Genomic DNA, 20,869 nt, shown 5'->3' on the forward strand with positions numbered 1-20,869 from the left:
AAAGAGTCACAAAAACTGATGGAGTTGACATCTGAAGGAATTGACGAAATGCCAAACTACCTCAATTTATTTGATGTTATTCTGAAGGAGGGCATATTGTAGCTCATCATGTCCATGAAATCTTTACAGTATACTGAAATTAAGCTTTTTTTTCACAAACTTTTATCAAAGTTTTGTAAATTGTCAGTTATGGTGTTGACACATTATGGTTGTGACAAGCAACTTAGGAATAAAAAGAAGAAAAAAAACAAAAGAATAACATAAGCTAACCAGAACTAACTAGCCCTATTAGCAAAGGAAGAGAAAGGAAGACGTCATGGGGTCCTCAGAAGTTCTGGTGCCCCCCAATAATCCCTGATTTTTTTACATTATTTTCATGTCTGATGGTGTTGACAAAAACTAGGGACAGATTTCAATGGAGTTGGAAAATATATAAAAATGATTTTTAATTACATTTATTGATACTTTTATAATTATTCATACTTATACTTAATTGTCATAATGTATAATTTTAGTATTTCTTTAATTGTTTTAAACTATTATAATGTATTGAGTTCTGCTCCTGGACAAGGGACTTTACAGGCATCACCCAAATACTACAATGTTTAAAATAAAAAAATATTCAGCAAACACCAGGAAAATGTACATTGTTGTGCTCACATGACCCAGGTTAGTTTAGTCAAGATATTTGAAAAAATAACATTTTGTGTATATTTTATTACAATTTTGTGCTTTATCCATAGGACCTGATTTGTCCCTATTCTCAAGAATCACTATATATATATATATATATATATATATATATATATATATATATATATATATATATATATATATATATATATATATATATATACAATTCATTTTACAATATATAATATACATTTATATTTAAATGTATATTGTATGCATTACCCATATTTCTCATAGATTTGGATTGCATGCTGTTTAAACACACAATGCCGAAATTCGATATTCCTATACTTTTTATGGTATATGATTACTACATACTAATTTATGGAATAGATTTTGTGTGTTTTATATTATGCAACTATTTCAAAAGATGAAATAAAAAAAGCACCAACTTTGTTAAAATTTGTGTTTAAGTTTGACTTGTGCGCCAGATTTATGGGTGTACCAGAAACACTCAAATACAAAGGTTCCGGACTCAGGAGTTTTGGACGTAGGACAAAAATAAATTTGTCCTACGTCAAAGTGTCAAAGTTTTTAATGCATTAAATAATGTGTCAGACCTAAAATTTATGGGGTTAAAACCAGGTTAAAAGGTTTAATGCTACCCATCATCAGTACATCAGCATCAGGTAATGATAGGCCTCATGAGCCTGATTAAGGTGAAAGGCCAGAGCCTGACACCAAACACAGCATTGTGAATCGACAGCGGCCCCGGGGCCCGTCTCCCTACAAACGGTTCCACTGTAAGTCCATGTTGTCCGACGGTTAAAATGCATCCTTGCATCTTTTTTTTTTTTTTTTTTTCCAAACTTACAAGCAAAACGCTTTTCATGGGTGGCTAAATCTAATTGCGTTGCCCTCGTACACAGAAGGTAGCTGCTTTGACTTTGACTTATTCTCCAGAAGCAATAAAGCGCCGGCGGCAATGAATGCCACAAGCGCGCAATTGCTCAGAGTGCAGGGATGGACGCGGAACACATTAGCTCGGATCGACCTTGGCACAGATTGCACACAGATCCAGCCGTTTTTATTTTTTTGGTTTGTTTCATTAATTCATAGTCGTCCAAGAGAAAAATAAATAGAGGATGTAAGCAGTGCGTAAAAAAACAACAACAAAAAAAAGTTCCACTGATTTACTCTAAAAACTAAAAGTCTACAAGGTATTTGAGCATGACTGTGGAGATGGTATCAGTGCTGATTGTAATTACTGTACCTTTTCTGAGTTGCCCCGGCTTCAATTACGGACCACCACCTTTGCTTGTGGCGGGGTCGCGCCACCATCTCTCTCTCATTGTCTCAATACAGCGCGAGTGTCTGCACTGGTAATAAACGAACAGGAAAACATGCAAGGAACCCGTTCCTCTTTTCTGCCCTCTATTAATACTGTGACTGACCTCACACAGAAGCCGTATCGATTATCGCCCTCCTGCAAAAGATGCTTGCAAATCTCTGCTGATTCTATCCCTCTGTGGCCCTGTGGCGAAAGGACAGCAGATAACCCGGCATTTTAAATCTCCTTCAATCTGCGTGAGCCATGAAAATTGCTGCGTTTTCTCAGCGAACAACTCCGGCAGTCGTAGAGGAAAATCAGTTTACTTAACACCTTTAAAGTTGACCTCGTTTGTATTGGCACGAGTGGAAGAGGCGAGAACATTTCATTGTTTTTAATTCTAAAAGAAGCTTCTTCTTTTTATTTTTACTTCTGTATATCATATTTATTTTTCATTTCAGTCACTACTACTGTATAGCTTCCTCCGGTAAAATCTGCAGCGGTCTCACAACCAAAGGGAACTTTTGTGTCCAATTTGATAAACCGCTGTGTGCCACGAGACATACTGGAGGGAAAATGTTCCCAAGAATAGCTAAGCGTATCATATATCATGCATCGCGCCATCTGTTCCGTACATTCAAAATGTTATTGCAATATTTAGAATTACAGATTATTCATGTACATGTAATTAGAAGAGTCAAAATCCAACAAATGGGAGGAAGTACAATTAATTTCCAGACGTGTTTGAGCAGAATCTATCCGGAGTAACTATTTGGGCTGCGGTTGCCGAAGGCGGCACAGAGGCTCTAATTTTATCCGTTTTGGCAATGAATTACCCGCTGTTGATTTCCTCGCTGCAGTGTGAAGCTGTCTCCAATGAACTTTTTTTTTTTTTTTTGGATTTGTTCTGTGGAGCTGGATTACGCTGACCAAATGAGGGGAAAAAGTAGGGCACATAACGACCGGCTGAGCTGAATATGAAAAGTCAACATCTGGCTGCAACAAAAAGGTGCTGTGCAAACCAGCCTGAAACTGTGCATGGCCCCAGGGTTCCCATACACTTTACATAACAACATGCATTCGGTCCATATTTAATGGATAATATGTCATTTCCCCTTATATGAAGTCTATCTTAGTTTAATGAAATGTCTTCGTTTTTTGTGTCGGTGCTACACTGAACAGGACATTTAGAGCCAACACACCGTAAAGCAGATGCTCAGAGGTAACTGTACTTAAGCACTTCCCCCTTCTGCCTGTGTTCAGTTATACAGAAAAAAAGTGATTTATAGCTCGTGCATTTAAGTTGAGAGTTAATTGCTGAGCCTGTAATCAATCGCAATTAATCAAAAACCCTATATTGACAAAATAAGCAACATTTACTGCTAATTTGCTGACTAAATAGACATATGAGCTCAACTACAAATATATTTATTGCTTATTCTGTTATCCAGGTGACGTAACCATCGGATTCGGTGCAAAGTGTTATTATACCAATTCAGCTTTGAAGCGTTTCAGGAATTCTTTATCATTCCTGGAATAATAAAGAGAAATGTGGACTGCAGGCGCTAAAACGTTGGGGACATCTGTGCCGCCGCAGCATGTTTAGCATTGAGATGCTATTTTAAAAGTTTCACTGAGCAGCTAATTCCTTTTAGCACAACTTGACCACAACCTTAATTTTTTTTCTGCGTCCCATCGGAAAATGTTTGGATGCAAATCTGAACTCCAGTGGGCCAAGAGAAGCGATTTTATCGTCCGTCGCTGTTGTTGTGGAAGTCGCTTTGAATTTTTGTATAAATCAAACAAACAAAAGAAAAAAACAATGAATTGCATTGAAATCTTAGTTGATTAATCAAAATTAATGTGTTAAAGCCCCATCTCTAATTGTTTTTTAATAAAACAGGCAGGCGCCTGACTGCACAAGTAAGGAAGCTAAAGCTGTAGTTTGTAGAGAGGCATGATGTTCACCATTTTTAGTAGCATAGTCTAATTGTTAGTGATGATCTTGTGGTGCTAAGGGGAATAAAGTGTGTGATGAAGGTTTCCTCACACATTACACCACTAATGTGTGAACTATTGATAGGCTGGATTCACGTTTTCATGCCGTCTAGACAAAATTCTGAAGCTATCAGAAATACAAAGTTCTGCAGATTTTATGTCGGACCATGTGGTCGTCTGCTGCTCTGCTTCGAGGTTTGACATGTTCAGAGATGGTATTCTGTTCTGGACACGTTGGTTGTAACAAGGTTATTCTAGCTGCTGTTTCCTCTCTGTGATGTAGATGATGGTATTTTTTCTGTTTCTGATCAAAGTCTCTAAACATGACACTTGTCTGGCAACCCACAACCATGCCATGTTTAGACACTGAAATCGTCTTTCTTCTTGTTTTGTTGCAAAGCGAGATACAAGACAAGGAGAAAATATAGAACAGTAGCACTAACTAGAACTGGCATTCAGCTTCTTTGCAAAACAAACCTGGAACAAACGTCCAGAAAACTGCAAAGATGCTGAAATACTGAGTTCCTTTAAATCAAGGCTAAAATCCCACCTGATTAGAGTTTCCTTTGATTCATAATAACTGAACACTGATATGTATATTTGATGGAGATTTGTGTGATGGCTTAAGGCATTTGACAAAATGTAATATTTATTGCTTGTTTCGCTATTGGTTACTGTATGATGTATTATGACATAATGCACTTTGAACGGCCTGGCAGCTGATATGTACCTTAAAAATAAACTTCACTTGTTTTTCCAAAAGATGACCATTAACACAAAAACTGTCTTGAGAGTGAGCAACACTAGGAAACTTTTTGTCAAACTGGTTGTGTTTTTATATGTTTAACACAGAGAAAACTTTTTCACTTGACTAAAATCTCCCAGAACCTTGTAGGAGATTATTGTATGGCCTAATGGAAGTTGCTTTTTTTTGTTATGTTTTAACTAGAACTGAGTTCAAATCCATCCTGAAATCCATGCAGTGACCTGAACATGTTTGGGCTCAGGAGATATCCTTTGCAATCTGAATGATTTAGAACATGTTTACAATGTAGAGTAGGGAGATATCGCCAACCCAAGATGTGGCAGGCCAAAGAAGAATGAATGCTGTAACAGAATCAACTCTATTAGTTTAAAGCTCTGCACATAGATGCTTTTTAGACACCGACTGATGATTAAATAATCACCTCTGCTAGGCTGCGTTTCACTTCTTCACTATTAGCTGTAATGCGATTCTTGCCAGATTAACTTACAAGGCCACATTTTTAAAGAGAAGCATAGAGTGTAAAAGTACATATATGTCAGGAGTTGATATGTTATACAAACTAATATTGATATTAATTATTAACCATGTGTGAAATGAAAAATAAAATACTTAGAAAAGAATTCTCATGACTCGACAGCATTTTCCTTTTTCTTTAAATGTTTGCTCTAAATTTGCATGACGATTAAATGGAAATACAAGCTAGTGATATGAAAGACTTGAAGTTTAAATGGGCAGTATTATGTATTTTCCAGGCACATAGTGGCATTTTAGGGCACAATCAATTAATTGTTATAAAAATGCTGTATATATCAAATGTGACTTAAAGTAAATTTGACTTCCTAATTTAACGCCTTGAAATTGGGCCTCTGTCTCTTTAAAAACTCCTGCTCTTTCAAAAGCGCCACCTTCAGGAAGTCATCACAATCTTTCTTCTCTGTTTACCCTTTAACAAGGTTTTTACCAGCACTGCACTGAGAAGTATTAAAGATTAAAGTATTTCTCAAACATCTCAATCTCCAGGTATGTTTTTGATGATTGAATGCCATTAGAACATGAAAATAAGCTCAAAAAAGTACATTTTACATAATGCTGCTCCTTTAAAAGCATCCCTTGCTAATAGTGGAACTACAAGTTAGTAAGATTAGGCGTTAATCACTTTCTTCACGTAATACCAGACTTGTTTGGATATTTCTTGTGTAAATTAAAATTCTAATCCTAAACGCAGTGATTTCCTCATCGGTACTCTCACTCAAGTCTAGTTTCCTCCATCACTTCTAAAAGCCGTGCCCAAATCAATATGGCAACAGAGGCAATCTCCGACCCCCTCTAAATACTAACCGAGGTAGAGTTTGGAGACGGCGGCCTGACGCGCTGTGTGCAGTCTGTTCTTCATCACAGTGACAGCATCTCCTCCCTCTTGCTCTTCACTTTCAGCCTGCCTCTCCATCTTCAGCCCTGCTGGTACGTACATAGGAGGAGCACATGTCCTAACCAGCATTTGGCCTGACAGGGAGCAAAATCATTAGTTCTTCCAGCGGGGGCAACACAGGGAGGAATCCAGCCCCGTGACGGGGAGTGGGTTTGGGTATGTGGGAGTGGAATCTGTTGAATCTATCTCATTAGGACGGTGATTGTTCAAGTGATTGCTGTAAAGGCTCATCTTCAGCTCAGGGCTGACATATTTCCTCCTCCGCCCGGCAGGATAAGCAGTCCCAATCCGAGCCCCAGCTTGATTGGGAGCTGCAGTCGGGAGGTGTGCACACGCGTTTGTATGCGATGGCAGAGAGCACTGCTAGGGAGTGAAGAAAAAAAAACGTCTTCATTCATCAAAGGCTTACTTCATCAGTCTGAGTCTCAGAATGTATGGATGTCTGTCTTTTCAACAGCAGAGGCTGCGGTCGGCAAAGGAGTCAATAAAACCTTTCCAGCCTGAACACACCCGCCACACTCACTGATGCCATGTGATGAATTACATTTTCTCTCACCGAATAATGAATTCCCTGTTTACAAAGCGAACGAAACCCCCTGGAAGACGGCGGCGTTACGTCTCAGCTCCTATTTAAACTCTGGTTTGCCTTTACTGAACGTCGACTGCTAGCATCTCTATTAATAATGCTACTTGCCAAATACCAAATCAATAACGGCATGCCAGTGGGCGCATTAGCTTTGTTTACCCCGTGTTCAAAAGTCTGCATGGCGTATTGCGACTTCATTCTCGTGTCATCTACTATCTGCTTGCTTCCTGGATGCCGCAGCGAATGTCATCGGTTGTTGGTGGTGTTGGAGTTGCCCAGGCAACTCGCCTAATGACCAGGACCCGTGACGGTCTTCTTCTTCTTTTTCCCCCCATCTATCTGTAATTGTACTCTTTGATGACCATTTGGACACTCCAGTGTGAAGGCTGTCTAAGAAGTGGGCGACCACAGTCCTGCAGAGGAGCGTTGAGAGCTGCGGCTAGTTACAGCAACCTCGCCTCAACTTTCAGAGAAAGCGGCGATCGAGTCACAGCTTCTGACAAAACGATGACTGAATGTGTGACTTTTCTTTTCCAAAAGGAAGAACACGACATGCCCCTTTGTAATGGAGAAGATTCATCCGGCCTTTGTGGTTTTTTGCTAGTCGCCGGCTATAATGTGGGCACTAAGCCACTGAGACATCTATGTGGCGTTGTAAGCTGAGTCACAATGAGGATGAAAATAACAGCCTTTGAAATTGCCCCCACTTCTCAAAAGAGTGTTTTGGTTGGAGAGATGTCACATCTCTTCGCCCAGCATAGCGGTGTATGTCCGCTTTCTGACAACAAGAGAATTTTTTTTTCTTAGTTTCCTCAGCTCACACATTTAACCCAAGAGCAGAGTCTGATAGTCTGCAAGATAAACCTGGCACAGCAGGAACCAGTATCAGTGGAACAAAGGAAGCTGAAACTCGTGTAATGGACTCACAAGACGTGTTTCCATCAATGTTTCTACGCGCATTTTGAAGTATCGTGTTAGAAAATGTTGATGGAAATGGGGAAAATTTTAAATAACTTCTTCAATTTTACAAAAGTTGTTACACTTGAGGGGGTTTTTGACCTTTCAGAGACAGAGGGAATGCAGAAGCAGGGAGATAGAAACACGTTTGCCGCCGAATAAGTTCTGATGTAGTGAACCGTACCATTCATTGGTAGGTTTGGGTCTTATCAGAGATATGAAACTCAGAGAAATTAAAAAGTTCAACCTCCTCCAGCAGAAAACTGTAGCCTAGAGTGGCCTGTACGAAGCACTTCAGGCTGGGGTGGGGGTAATCTACTGGTAATGGTGGAAGGCTTGTAAAATATCTAATCCCAAACCTCCAGCTCAGAAAGGTAGGCTCTCTCCATTTTTCCAAAATGTGTGCTCCATGCTAGTTTGCAACCTGTACATCTGAAGAAATTACACTTTGTGTAGCCTGGTTGATTCACCCCAAACCAATGAAAACACACCTAATTCGCATTATTTCCAAAGTTTACTTAAAATTCGCATGACGATTGGTTGGAATCACAGCAACTGAAAGCAGGAATATCTTGACTGACTTTGCTGTCCAACTTCAATTTTCATTAGTGGAAAAAAAAAATAGGAAGAACTATTTTGGATTATCTAACTACTTAAGTTATTTAAGTTACCAACACATTTATACTGTGTTTAAAAAAGTTTGCTTCTGCAAATCAATCACAATCAACATTTTGCTTTTTTGACGAAAAAATGTCATTGAAGAATGATTTCTGCAAAATGATTAAGTCAAAATGTTTCACATAGAAGAAGTGATTGCATAATTATTCATCCCATTTCTAATTTCTTTTTGTCATTTGTAGAAATGTTTTGACTTTGAAACTACTGACATTTGCTATGTTTTTTAGAAGCCAGATTTTGTTGATCGATTGATCGATCGATCGATCAATCGATCAATCAAGCAATCAATCAAATTTTACTTGTATAGCACCTTTCAGCAACAAGGCATTTCAAGGTGCTTTACACAACACAAAAATGCAAAGTCATAGAACACAATATGATTGGTTTATAAGAGCAGCTAAAGAGTCAAACATCCACAGAGTTTGTACTTTGAATAGACACTGTAGCTTTATGTTTAAAATGTATCACTTTTGGCCACATGAGATTAATGAGTATACTGCAACATTTTTTTGTTTTGCATATAAACTTTTTAAAGATAATTTAATCAATTGTATTTTATCCAATTATGTTTCTTTGGAAACACTCTTTAAGTGTTTTCTTGTAACTTTTGCACTAAAATTTGGAATTGTCGACTCCTTAGAACATCATGGAAACTCTGACCTGAGATCCACTCTAACCCCTTAATGATTTGTTATAGCTGGAGAAATAAACGGGGGCTTTTTTTTTGTTTTGTTTTTCTTTGTCAAATTTGTATATCATAAAACTATCTGTAAATATTATCTTGCAGTGTTTACATGCCCAAACTGTTATTGACTGCTCCAGCTGATATGAGTTGACCTGAGTAAGTCCAGCCGGTCCTCCAGCTTGCACCTGGAACACAGTGAAGTTAGATTTGCTGATTTCATTTCTGACTTCAGAGGTAAATTGTATGTGCCATATTTATTTTTGTCCTTGGACATTTTTGTGGAAATTAACATTTTAAAGGGTCTGAAAAGTTAACTAGAAACCATCGAGATTCTACTGAGTAGGTATAACCAATCTGAATCATTTTCTTGGCTGCAGGCTCACTGTGTGTGTAAATACTTAGAGATTTAGAGATATTCCCACTGCTAACACATTTTACACTCAAGATAAGAACGATTTTTCAAACTTGAGAGGTCAAAATGTGATTCACCCTTCAGCAAAAATGCTTAACAAACACATTACTGTGGTCGAAATGCCAAAACAAACAGAGGCATTAAACTCAATACTTTGGACATGACTTTGAAAACAACAAACCTTATCAATTAAAGGTTTGCATATCAGCTCTCCTGGGAGCAGCAATCAGCAGATTGGGCTTTCTCATGAAACTGTAAATGTGGAAACTATCCACCCCTCTCAGCACCGTTGGGACTCATCAATGAGGAATTTAAAGATGTAGACCAACGGCTTCTTGCTATCGACAACTTGTCTCCTTATTTGTTATTATTATTTTTTGGGAGTGGACAAGAATTTTTAACCCATAGTGGTTCAGAATTACTTCCTTCCTATTATTGAGCTTTGCCACATATGTAGTGGCTGGAAGAAGTATTTAATATTGGACAAAGATAACCTGAGTGAATGAAAAATGTTTTCATATGATGAAAAATGTATCCAAACCAACCTGGTTCTACAGTTTGTTAAATTTCACCCACCGTATTGACTCACGACTTTGAAATTTAACACATTTTTGTTATTTCAGCTACACCCAGGTCTGACTACTATGGAGCCCCTAAGGCAGTGGTCCCCAAACTGCGGCCCGCGGGCCGGATCGGGCCCGCCTCAACATTTTTTCCGGCCCCCTGAACAATACCAGAGAGCATTTAGATTTTTTTTTTCATATACTGTATTTTCCGGACTATAAGCCGTTACTTTTTTCCTAAGCTTTGAACCATGTGGCTTATATGTGGATTTTTCTTCAACCACCAGGGGGCTCTTTAGCAGGAAGTGAATAATTGGAAGTCAAAATTGGAAATAAAAGAAGAAAGCGCCCATTAAAACGGAATTAGGTTTTAATAGAGAATTGAAATTTGAGAATGTTGTTGATCAGTTAAATAGGATTGAGGGGAAAAAGAAGATTTTTCAGTTTTTTTAAATAATACTGGGATCATTATTAGTATTTGAGGTATAGATATTAGGATCCCCTAGATGGCAGTAGTGCAACAATAATGGATGCAAGCTGTCGTTGAAATCTAAAGAAGAAGAAAGCGCCTATTTTTATTTAGCACATGCTAGTAGCAGACACGAAGGATCAGCACTTTTACTGTTACAGTTACCATTCAGAAACTACCGTAATCAGTTCAGTTAAATCTAAAATCCTGCAATCATCACACTTTTTCTGTAATAAACTGACTCCTGCCCCCCACCAGAGAAGGGGAAAAGTTATGTGGCCCTCACAGGAAAAAGTTTGGGGACCCCTGCCCTATAAGGTAACATGGATAGAATTTATTGGTTCTTACACATCAGGTTATTTCTTGCAGTGTTGTCAACTTAGCAAATTTGTCGGGACATTTTGGTACTTTTAAGAACCTTTTAGAGACGTTTTTTCTAAAGTGACTTACAACTTTCTTCTGTTATTGGAGTTCAGCCAAACCATTAACATTACTAGATCATTTATTTTATAAAGTTTAATTATATATAAACATATTTCGAGCACTCCTATAATTTTTTTCTTTTGCCCAAGATGATATTCCTTTCTTGCGCTGCCTGGATTGCGCACAGTCACATATGCAAATTAGGCAATGACATCATCTGGCAACTTGTAGGACAGCCAGTAGCTACTTTGCTTGGCAACAGTGCTTTCTTGTGTGCAGTGGATACTCCAGGTCACCATAAAATCAATTTAAACTCAGAGTAATATAGAAGAAAAGAATAAATAACTTCCTGAAAACAATATGAGTGACAGTGTCATCCAAAAATTTGAGGAAAATTAGGTAAATTATATCACTCGTCTAAGAAGAAAGAAACTTGATTAAAGCTGTCAATAAACAAAAATCGTACTTTCGCTGGACAATTTACTGCAGTTGATGGAACCATGAACTCTTCTCTCTACTGTTGAATCTTGGAGGAGAATTTCTGGCCTTCATTTTATGAGCTTCATCTCAACCACACTTGGTTTGAGGATCTGAGGAAAACTAGAAACCCCTCCTTTGAATGGCTCACCAAAACAAAATGAAGGTTATGGAGAGCCCTCGCCATCACCAAATTCAACCTTCATGCCCTTCAGTGTGGATGAATCAAAACCATTCTGCAAAAATCAGGAGGTCAAAATTCCTCTGCTGCGATGCGACTAAATGTATTTAGTTTGGGAAACAAAATACTGTTTTAATCCGTTTTAACCTTTCATCTACACAAAAAAACTCTGTTTAATATCACTAAAAATGACAATGTATGAAAAGTCCAACCAATGGTGAGAGACTTGACATAACTGTATTTATGTTTGCTTGAGTTCATGGCAAAATGGAGATGTAGGATCCCATGTATATATAGGCTACAAATAATGTGCCAATATATCCACATACATCCCAATTGACATCATCTTGTGTTTTATTAACCTTATATTCTAAGACGCCATTTAGAAGCAGTTCAACCCGTATGTCTGTCCACACAAATGATGCGCCATGTTTAATTCCTAACAGGACGTTATGGTGGTTTTGAAGCATTCTGATTCGCTGATAGATTTTGGCTTTGCGATACAGCAGAGGTCGACTTGCATGTATGAGAGTACACACAAGGAGCCACACAGAATAAAAACATGAAACATGGGGGGGGGAGAGATGACAGACCATCATTAATTTGAGCTCATTTGGAGTTTCTCAATATGCAGGATGTTGTAAGGCATTTGTGTTAATGAGCTACATCATTCATGTGAAATGATGGCACAATTAGGAAAACAAAAGTGCAAGGTGTGACAATTTAAGCGAATGTGCTTCGTCAGTGTCTTCAAACAACACCTCGGAGACGGCAAAGGCATAAAAGCTGGCTGGCTTGAACGTCAAGGGCTCCAGGGGTCGGGGTTTTCGCCGACGGATCCCCGCCTCGCTACTCTGCACCCCGGCTACGCTCCCACAGGAATCCCCCGCCGAAACACCGGCAGGGAGATGAAATTAAAGCTGCTGAATTCGGATGTTTTTTGATTCATGCCCATGAGCTCGTTGCACGTTCACGTCTTTTGAGAGGCACGTACGTTAACAAAACACCGTCTGAAAGGTGAGAGCTGGCAGCCGAACCCCAGGATCACCCAGCTCTGTCTTTTCCCCCCTCTCTAAAAATCACTCACATCATGGATCAGGGGGTTTATATGAAAGGAGGCTCGTAGTAGAGCAAGAGCTATATGTATTTAGTTGAATAAAATCAAACTTCTTTGCTTTCGTATGCTGCTTTCTTCTCATGTTTCCTTCCATTTCCCTGTTTCTCTTTTCTTTTTTCTCCTGTAGTTTTAACTTTTTTAACCCAGCCCAGCTCAGGCTTTCTCCTCCTCGTCTTACACAGCTCTGTCAGCCTCATTAGTTATACCAGGCTGTGCAGCGAGTGGGATCTAACCACTCAGCTTAGCATGTAATGCAGCTTTAGTGAACTAATGAAACCGTAATCACAAAAATAATGAGGAGCACCGTCCACCGACTTTCAGACTGTTTATTTGAGCGAAGGAACAAGGAATGATTCCTCTTCAATTTTTTTTATGGACTTCTGATTCTTGCCCTGTCATACTGTATATATAACCAGGCCACAACAGGCCTCTCCGTTCTGTGAATTTTAGACTTCAGGGAGCACTCTACCTGGTATTGCGTTCTTGTATGATGCATTGTTGATGTATAACGAGGAACTATGTAGGCTACGGTCCATTTCCTGCGCTACTTATAAACTTATTGTCCCCAGCGGGCCTCATTTAGCTAAGCGTAGGCAATGTTGGGCCACGTTTAGTATCTGGGAAACACTTCTTTCAGCGAAGCGCAGCAGAAACAACAACATATTACAGTCATGTGGGAAACTTTACCTGGATATACACAAAACTTGAAAGACACCCATACTCCTCTAATGACTACATTCCCACATTATTTTCCCTGTTGCCAACTTCAATATGAGCCCAATAATGGGTTTTATTTTAAAGACGACCACAAAGGGTAAATAATATTGAAGTAAAAAGTAAAGGATAGATTTGAAAAAAACAGAATTATAAAGAAAAATTGGAGAAAAGTGTGTTTGTTTTTAGCCCCCCTGCTTGAATAACACCTTCTGTTGAAGTCTTTTGGGACATACAGTAAGTCTACCAGCTTTTGTTGGCTCTTCTTTGCAAAAAATTAAAAATAAAATAAAGTCAAGCTGACTCAGGATTAGATGGAGAGCATGTGTGAACATTCTTTTTCAAGTTTGGATGCAGATTTCCAAGTCAAACACATGAATATCATTGTAGCTCTGGCACATACTGAAAGGTGAACCTGATTTATTTCTCCAATCGTCTTCCTGACATGACCTCTTATCTGTCCTTTTGATTGCAGCTACACACAGACTTGGATGTGGGCAACAAGAACATCAAATATGTGCTGGCAGGCGAGGGGGCAGGCACCATTTTCGCCATCAATGAGTTAACAGGTGACATCCACGCCATGAAGAGGCTGGACCGCGAGGAGAAAGCGGAGTACACGCTAACAGCCCAGGTCGTTAACGCCGACACAGACGAGCCTTTGGAGCCACCGTCCGAGTTCATCATCAAAGTCCAGGACATAAACGACAATCCGCCGCAGTTCATCGAAGGCCCGTACCGCGCGTCTGTTCCCGAAATGTCTGCTGTTGGTAAGTCACAGTTGACAGACCTAATTTCCAACCTCTTGCCTTGTACGGCAGCCCTAATCAGCGTGTGAGATTTCTAAGACTGCCGATCTCTAATGGGCTATCTCACAGAAATAATGAGAGAATCAGAACAAGAGGGAAGAAGTGTGCCTATTTACATGCGCGTCTGTGATGAGAATTTTTGGCAAGGGAAAGCACAAGAATGATGAATCGAGTCAAATATCTGAGACTTCAACCCACAACTCAGTGCTGGGACCTCACAACTGGGGTCAAGATCAAACCCAGTTCAAAGTTGGCCCTCTGTTAACAGCTTATCTACAAAGACATGCAAATATGCAAAACATGGCCAAAATGTTGCCACTACGGCGGTTGTGCTGAGACGCTTTCCACTGTGTGTATCAATGCAGGTTAAGGTAGAGTTAGTGTTTGAACCATTAAAATAAGCAATTGTAAGCGTGTTTAGAAGGCATTCCAGACATTTGCAGATTCCAGTTGTTTGTGGGCGGTTGTCGTCAATAACTTCCACAATCACCAAGTGTCCGCTGTAATTACAATCCAGGCTTTTCTAGCAGTTGTTAACTTTATACAGTGCCTTGCAGAAGTACTTTGAGATGTTTCACATTTTGACATATTGGTGGTTGTTATGTGTGACAATTCTGCTGTGCATATGTACTCAGCCACATTTATTCTAAGTTCATTTTCACACTCCTCAGTTATTTGTAGAAAGATTTGAAGTACCACCAGTATTACTTGTACTGTTTACGATCTATGACCTACCAGGACACCACTATGCTATCTGTTAATGTAGAGATAAAGACATAGCATATCACCAATTAAATAGGAACTCTACAAATTTGGAATATAGATTCACACCTATTATCTCAGACCCAGTCCACACCTAGCCAGATATCTGGAAAAACAAATACACTTGCGCTTTGGACTTTTAGTCAAAAACTAAGTTTCATATCACTAAAAGCAGTTATTCATAAAAACTCCAACGTGGAAATTTATAAAAAGAACTTCATAACTTTATATTTTAATATAAAAGTAGTTCAGCTCATCTATCTGTCTACCTGTCCACCAAAATCAATCCGTTAGTGTCATGTTTAATTCTCAACAGGAAGTGGAGGTTGTTTTGAAGCAATCTGATTGGCTGACAGAAGTTTTTGGCTTTGCACTACACTGCCCCCTATGGGATTGGCATGTTTATAACAATGTTCAGGAACATATTTACGCAGGTTCATGTGGATGAAAACCTTTCTGTATCTGATACCATGTGTAGCCTACTACATTATTTTTTCAAACAGCATGGCAGAGATACTTGTTTTTCTAAAAGACCTTAGCTTTCAGGTTTCTGTCACCATTTTAGCTAACATGACTCCTTAAAGACTTTAATTCTACTAACTAGCTATCCTTAAATATTTTCTTCTTGATACTGTCATCTATTTCTCCGGCTAATATCCTTGAAATGCCAACCAACCATAGACTGAGAATCAACTATGACCCAGTTGTATCATAGAGTAGCCACCGAAGTGTGCATTTTTCCTTAAGGTGATATGATGAAGCCGCTATTGGCAGTGGCACAATGACTGTTTTTTTATGTCTGGACCCCACAGAGGTAGAACTGTCCGTACTCAACAACAAAATAGCCTGAATCATAGTTTGTGCAGCTGTAGGAGGCCTTCTAATGGAAAAGCAACCTAAATAACTGTATAGCTATAGAGTACCATTACACAACTGCCACATAAACCTGTAGACACGTCCCTTTAGCTTCCTGCTAAGTGTATCACCTGCTAATGAATTCCTGCATTTACATGACCACTGTAGGATGATAATGTGTTGCTCATACAGGCGGGGAAGAACTCCCGTCACTGGATCATTTTGCTCTTTAGTTTTGCTTCAGTGTTACCTCACCACTGACCCCACAGGAGCAATGGGTCTTGTAGAAAAATGTTTCCATCAGCAGGAAAAAGGCGATCAGTGCATGTCTTGATGCGGTTTTGACATTGGAGGAGCTCGGCGAGAGAGCTGAGGTCTGTTGCCTGGCGTTATGCGCTTGTTATTGTGTTTCTTCATTGAGCTGCCTCTTGTAACCTGTCATGGAGGTGACATAACATGCTAGGGCAGATGGTGTTAGGTATGTAATGGAATCTGTTTGGGTAAATCCCATCTGTACGACGTAGCCTTTTGCATCGTTTCTACGAGACGGCGATGATTTAGCTCCGGTTTACTCTTGACGCCTTTGGCTGATTCTTATTAGCCGCCGCTGTGCTTGGAAGCAAAAAGGAACAAAAGATGCTGTAAAAATATCCATGTAAACACAGAGAAACAGTGAACTCTTTTTGTCTGAACTCTGCTACGCGATCCCCACTGCTCTAGGCTTTTGGATCTTGGGTTGAGCAGAACTCGGGCTCTCTGAGGGGTTTTGGCGGTTCAGAGCAGAGACAACCGTGAAGACGGGGTAGAGTGCAAAGTGGCAGTTGACAGCACTCTGTGATTTGTCGGTGGGAATAATGCATAAGAAATGGAAATCGGCATCTCTTTGTTGACTGTTGTTCCCTTTTGTCACTACTGATTAATTAAACATTCACGGATGCTCAGTTGTTTGCTTGAAAGCCTTTTTTCACCCATCTCCTTTCAGCTTCGGGTTTTTCTCTGGTTAAGTTTTCATGTGCTGCGGCATTATGGGAAAACGCTCCGGACAAACAAACAAAAAAAGTCATTCATCTCTCCCGTCTCGTATTCATAACCCACCAGCTTTCTTTCCAGCAGCGTCTCCTCTTCATCACAGTCCAATTGAGAATGCGCGTTGGACTCTGCGGACTACTGGAAGTGTGTCGACCCGCGCTCGGGACTAATAAAGTCCACAAGAAGCGGAGCCGGCATAAACAGACTCTAGTGAAGTCTGCCGCACGCAAGTTAAAAACCTCAGACAGAAAGCTATTCAAATGTAATTACGGCATGTGGGAGAAGACGGCGCGTCGGATTGGGTTGGCGTTGAGAGGGACGATGTGCCCCACCTGCGTCGAACAATCAAAAAATCTAATCCGAGGCCTTAACAGCCTGCTTCTCCTGACGATGTTATCCACTTACAGAGCTTGTCAGCTCCACTCCAGACTTCATCAGTGTCTTTGACCATACGGCGCTTATCGAGAGTGTATCCGCATGGTATCAGGAAGACCGAGACAAATATCAACGCCCACCTTTATCTGTCAAGGACTACAGCTAGATAGAACCTCCCTCCCACCCCCTAACCCACCCTCGTATTGAATGTCAGAATCCACCAAAGGAAGCGTTTCCCCCACAGCCGGATGAGATATGTGACATGGGCCGCTGAGGTTGCCGTGTTTCCTGTGCGCTGAGGAGCACAGAGGTTAATGGGAAATGAAGGAGAAAGACCTTTTGTTCTTTCTTTAAAAGAGCTAGTCGGATAAGACGTGTGGCTTTCTGTGACTTTTCCCTGACTTTCATTCCCCTGAATGGCGAAGAATGGAGGTGACTATCACTGTGTAGCACATCGTCCGTCTAAGTACAGTGCAACAAAGACGGGGGAGCAGAAGGGGGGAGTAAAGGCCATCACTTCGCTGGAGGGGAAATGGTTTGCCGGAATAAAATTAGATGTCATTAGTGTAAGCGGCCTGGGTATATCTGCTATCAGTTGGCTTTCCGTGATAGGATCTCTTATGAGCTAATAATGTTAAAGGGTGAAATGGATCCAAAAAAAAATAAAAAATTACATTTTAGTTACGGAGAAGATTACCAAATATTTTCTGGTAATCCTCATTTACTAGACCCGGTTGATATTCCACTTATTGGTTTATTTCTGGCGCATTATTCTTCCACTGGAGAAATGCATGAAGATTAATGACCCGGTAGAATAAAGCTGCGTCAAAATTAAAAATCCAAAACTTTCCAGCAGCCAAATTAGCACAGGAATCTGGCAAAAAGTTAACTTAATTGGGGTAACTCTAATTAGTTTATCCCGAAAATGATTGAGGGTTTTCCATAAACGAGGTCTCAGGAAGGCTTGTGGGGCTGCCATTAACCTTGATCTATTGAGCTGCGTTCTGGAAGATTGTTTTGTCAGTTTTTTTTGTCCAAATATAGGGAATGCACCTTCGACACACTCCCTGAAACTTAAAAAGGAATGACTATCCGTTTCAAGCTTTATCTAATTTTGCGTTTTAGTTTTGGTGAAAGATTCAGAAGTATTGGGAAGAAAAACTGAGATTCAAAAAAGTCTGTGTCGTCTTCGCTGGAGCCCATATTACAGGTTTATGATGTCCTAAATATTAACATAAAATGTCAAATTCAAGCTAAGAAGAACTAATAGAGAGAAAATTGTAAAACAAAAAGTGTTAAAATTATATGTATGAGTCTTAATCTCAATCACACATTAGCCTTCTAGACTTTCTTCATGTAGACGTTAGCATGACCAACTACTCAAAGATTTTGATGTTATTGAGGTTATGATGGTTTTTTGTTGTAATATTAGCATATTAGGGGCCTCATAAACTTTAGTTTTGCTAACGCTAAAGCCCTACGTTAGCAAAAGCGCTAACTTAAATTTTAATTATATCTACCCTTCAAAGACCACAACCCAATTTTAACATTAGAAGTTCAATGTCCTACAATACCCTTAGATATTGTATGTATGTTTCCTGATATAGAGAGGATACAGGACTACTTCATAGTCACTTCAAAACGCATGTGTGAATATAAGCATCTAACTACTTGAAGAATTCTTAAGTCGACAGCCAAAACTTCATCTCAAAAGTCGAATCTTATTCAACTGGAAGCTTAAAACAGCCAAGTAAATTTGCGTTTTAGAATTTAAACATAAAAACTGATGTAAGGGAAGCTGAAGAGCTAATTAGCTTTGCTATTAGCGTTTTAGCGGAAGTGAACTCACCACTGTTTATTACAATAAAAAGAAAATTAGGTTACATTTTACCCTGAGATTTTTCCATAAATACAGACACCTCTGTATTTTGTTTCAAGGTCATTGTGCAATAAGAATTTCATACTGACCCAGGTGTTTTTCACAGAGACTCTACTACAAACACTCCTCAGAAAAATACAATACAATATTTATTTACTTGCTTTTTAATTAGAAGTCTAACCGTGTTTGGAGTGTTTCTTTAGGTTTTCCTAGTTCACTGTATAAACTCTACCAAAAGTAAGTGTGCTATATTCACATCTTAGTGTTTTTGATGCATTGGCCTGTACAATATATTCCTCCACACAGTAACTGAGGGACTTGTTATAATTCAGTGAGAAGGCTTTATCAATGATAAACCCACGTCCCACATGCTAATTTAACCTTTCATTTGGAATAAAAATATTAATTAGCAGAGCTTTAATCACTTACAGAAAATCTTCCAGGCTGTCAAGCTCTTTTATTTATTTATTTATTTTTGTTGTTGCGTGCGTTTTAGACATCCAAGGTTTAGGCAATTTTCTCTGCTTCTAATCTTCAGGGAAATAATAAAAAAAAAAAAAACGCTGTTTATTTCCTCCCAGCTGATTAGTACTTGATATCTCTGCGTGCTTAGCCAACGTTGTTAGCTGTGTGAATGTATTCATTTTGTATTTATGCCTCAGTGTCACTGCAGTTAAAGCAAGTTTATTGCTTACGGCTGCAAACCCGCCCGTGATATTAATGTGTTTTCTTTGGCACTGATTGCACAGATCTCACAGGATTAGTGGATCCTGTTTTCCCCGTTAATGGGGTCTTCGACTTTAAGGCCAGTACAAGCTGACAAATTCCCTTGTATGTTTGTCGGCCATATGCCCGGAATTATGAGGCTCTGCCACCGTCTGCAGCTAACAAGCGGGGTTGTGATGTAGATGGAAATTACAAAGTCTGCTGGAAGTGATGCTTCAGGTAATTAGGAGGAGGTCGCCGGGCCCTCCTCGGCGCGCTAAGAGGGGGTGCGAATGACAATAATTGCTCCACTGCGAAGCAAACTTGGTGAAAGTTGTTCTGCAGCACAAAAAGTCGTGTGCGAGAGAGACAGACGCCCCAGGAGTGTCGGGCTGCGAGTGCGCTTCATTATCAGGCCGATTAATAAGCGGGGATCGCCGACAGATGGCCCGCCCTCCCTCAAACCGCAGCAAAATGAATACCTGCACCGAGGCGCGGATCCTCGCCAAAAGTGTCAGGATCCGCTAAATTGGAGCGGAGACATAAAACCGAAGTGACATTAATAGATTACCTGGAGTTGATTTGCATTTTCAGAGCTATTATGGGCGCGGGTAACAGGACTAACAGGCACGGCCGTCTACGGAGGATCTTAATGATGTTTCTGATTATGGTTTCATCACCACCGGCAGCTGAGAAAATAAGTAAAGGCTTGTCATCACAGATTTGGACGATGAATGAGCGGACTTGATCAAGGGGCGACGTATGGAAATGAGCAAGTTGCAGACCTTTATCAGAGCTCCACGTCTCCCCGCTTTCAGCACGCAGCAGAGAGCGCACTGTGATCACCGCATGAAGAAAAACATAGTTTTGCGCTGCACCATGTTTCATCAAAGCTGGGAAATATTTTTTTCGATATAAGCCCCCTCTGAACCTTTTCACATTTTGTAAACGAGAAACATATTATAGGATTTTACATGATGGAGCAACACAAAACAGCACAGACACGATTTTCACTAAAACCAGGAAGATAGAGAACA

At 39.8% G+C, this 20,869-nt stretch overlaps 1 protein-coding gene across 2 annotated transcripts in view; it reads left to right on the top strand.

Annotated features, from left to right (window-relative positions):
- cdh8 (cadherin 8) overlaps window positions 1-20,869 on the top strand; it is a 153,541-nt gene that overhangs the window by 45,225 nt on the left and 87,447 nt on the right. For both annotated transcript variants that reach the window (XM_008404881.3, XM_008404880.3), the window contains exon 3: window positions 13,894-14,188. In XM_008404881.3, the coding sequence (XP_008403103.1) occupies window positions 13,894-14,188 (295 nt within the window). The remainder of the gene's footprint in view (window positions 1-13,893; window positions 14,189-20,869) is intronic.

The sequence above is a fragment of the Poecilia reticulata genome, chromosome 3, assembly GCF_904066995.2.
Source record: "Poecilia reticulata chromosome 3, P_reticulata-male-v2, whole genome shotgun sequence".
NCBI lineage: Eukaryota > Metazoa > Chordata > Actinopteri > Cyprinodontiformes > Poeciliidae > Poecilia > Poecilia reticulata.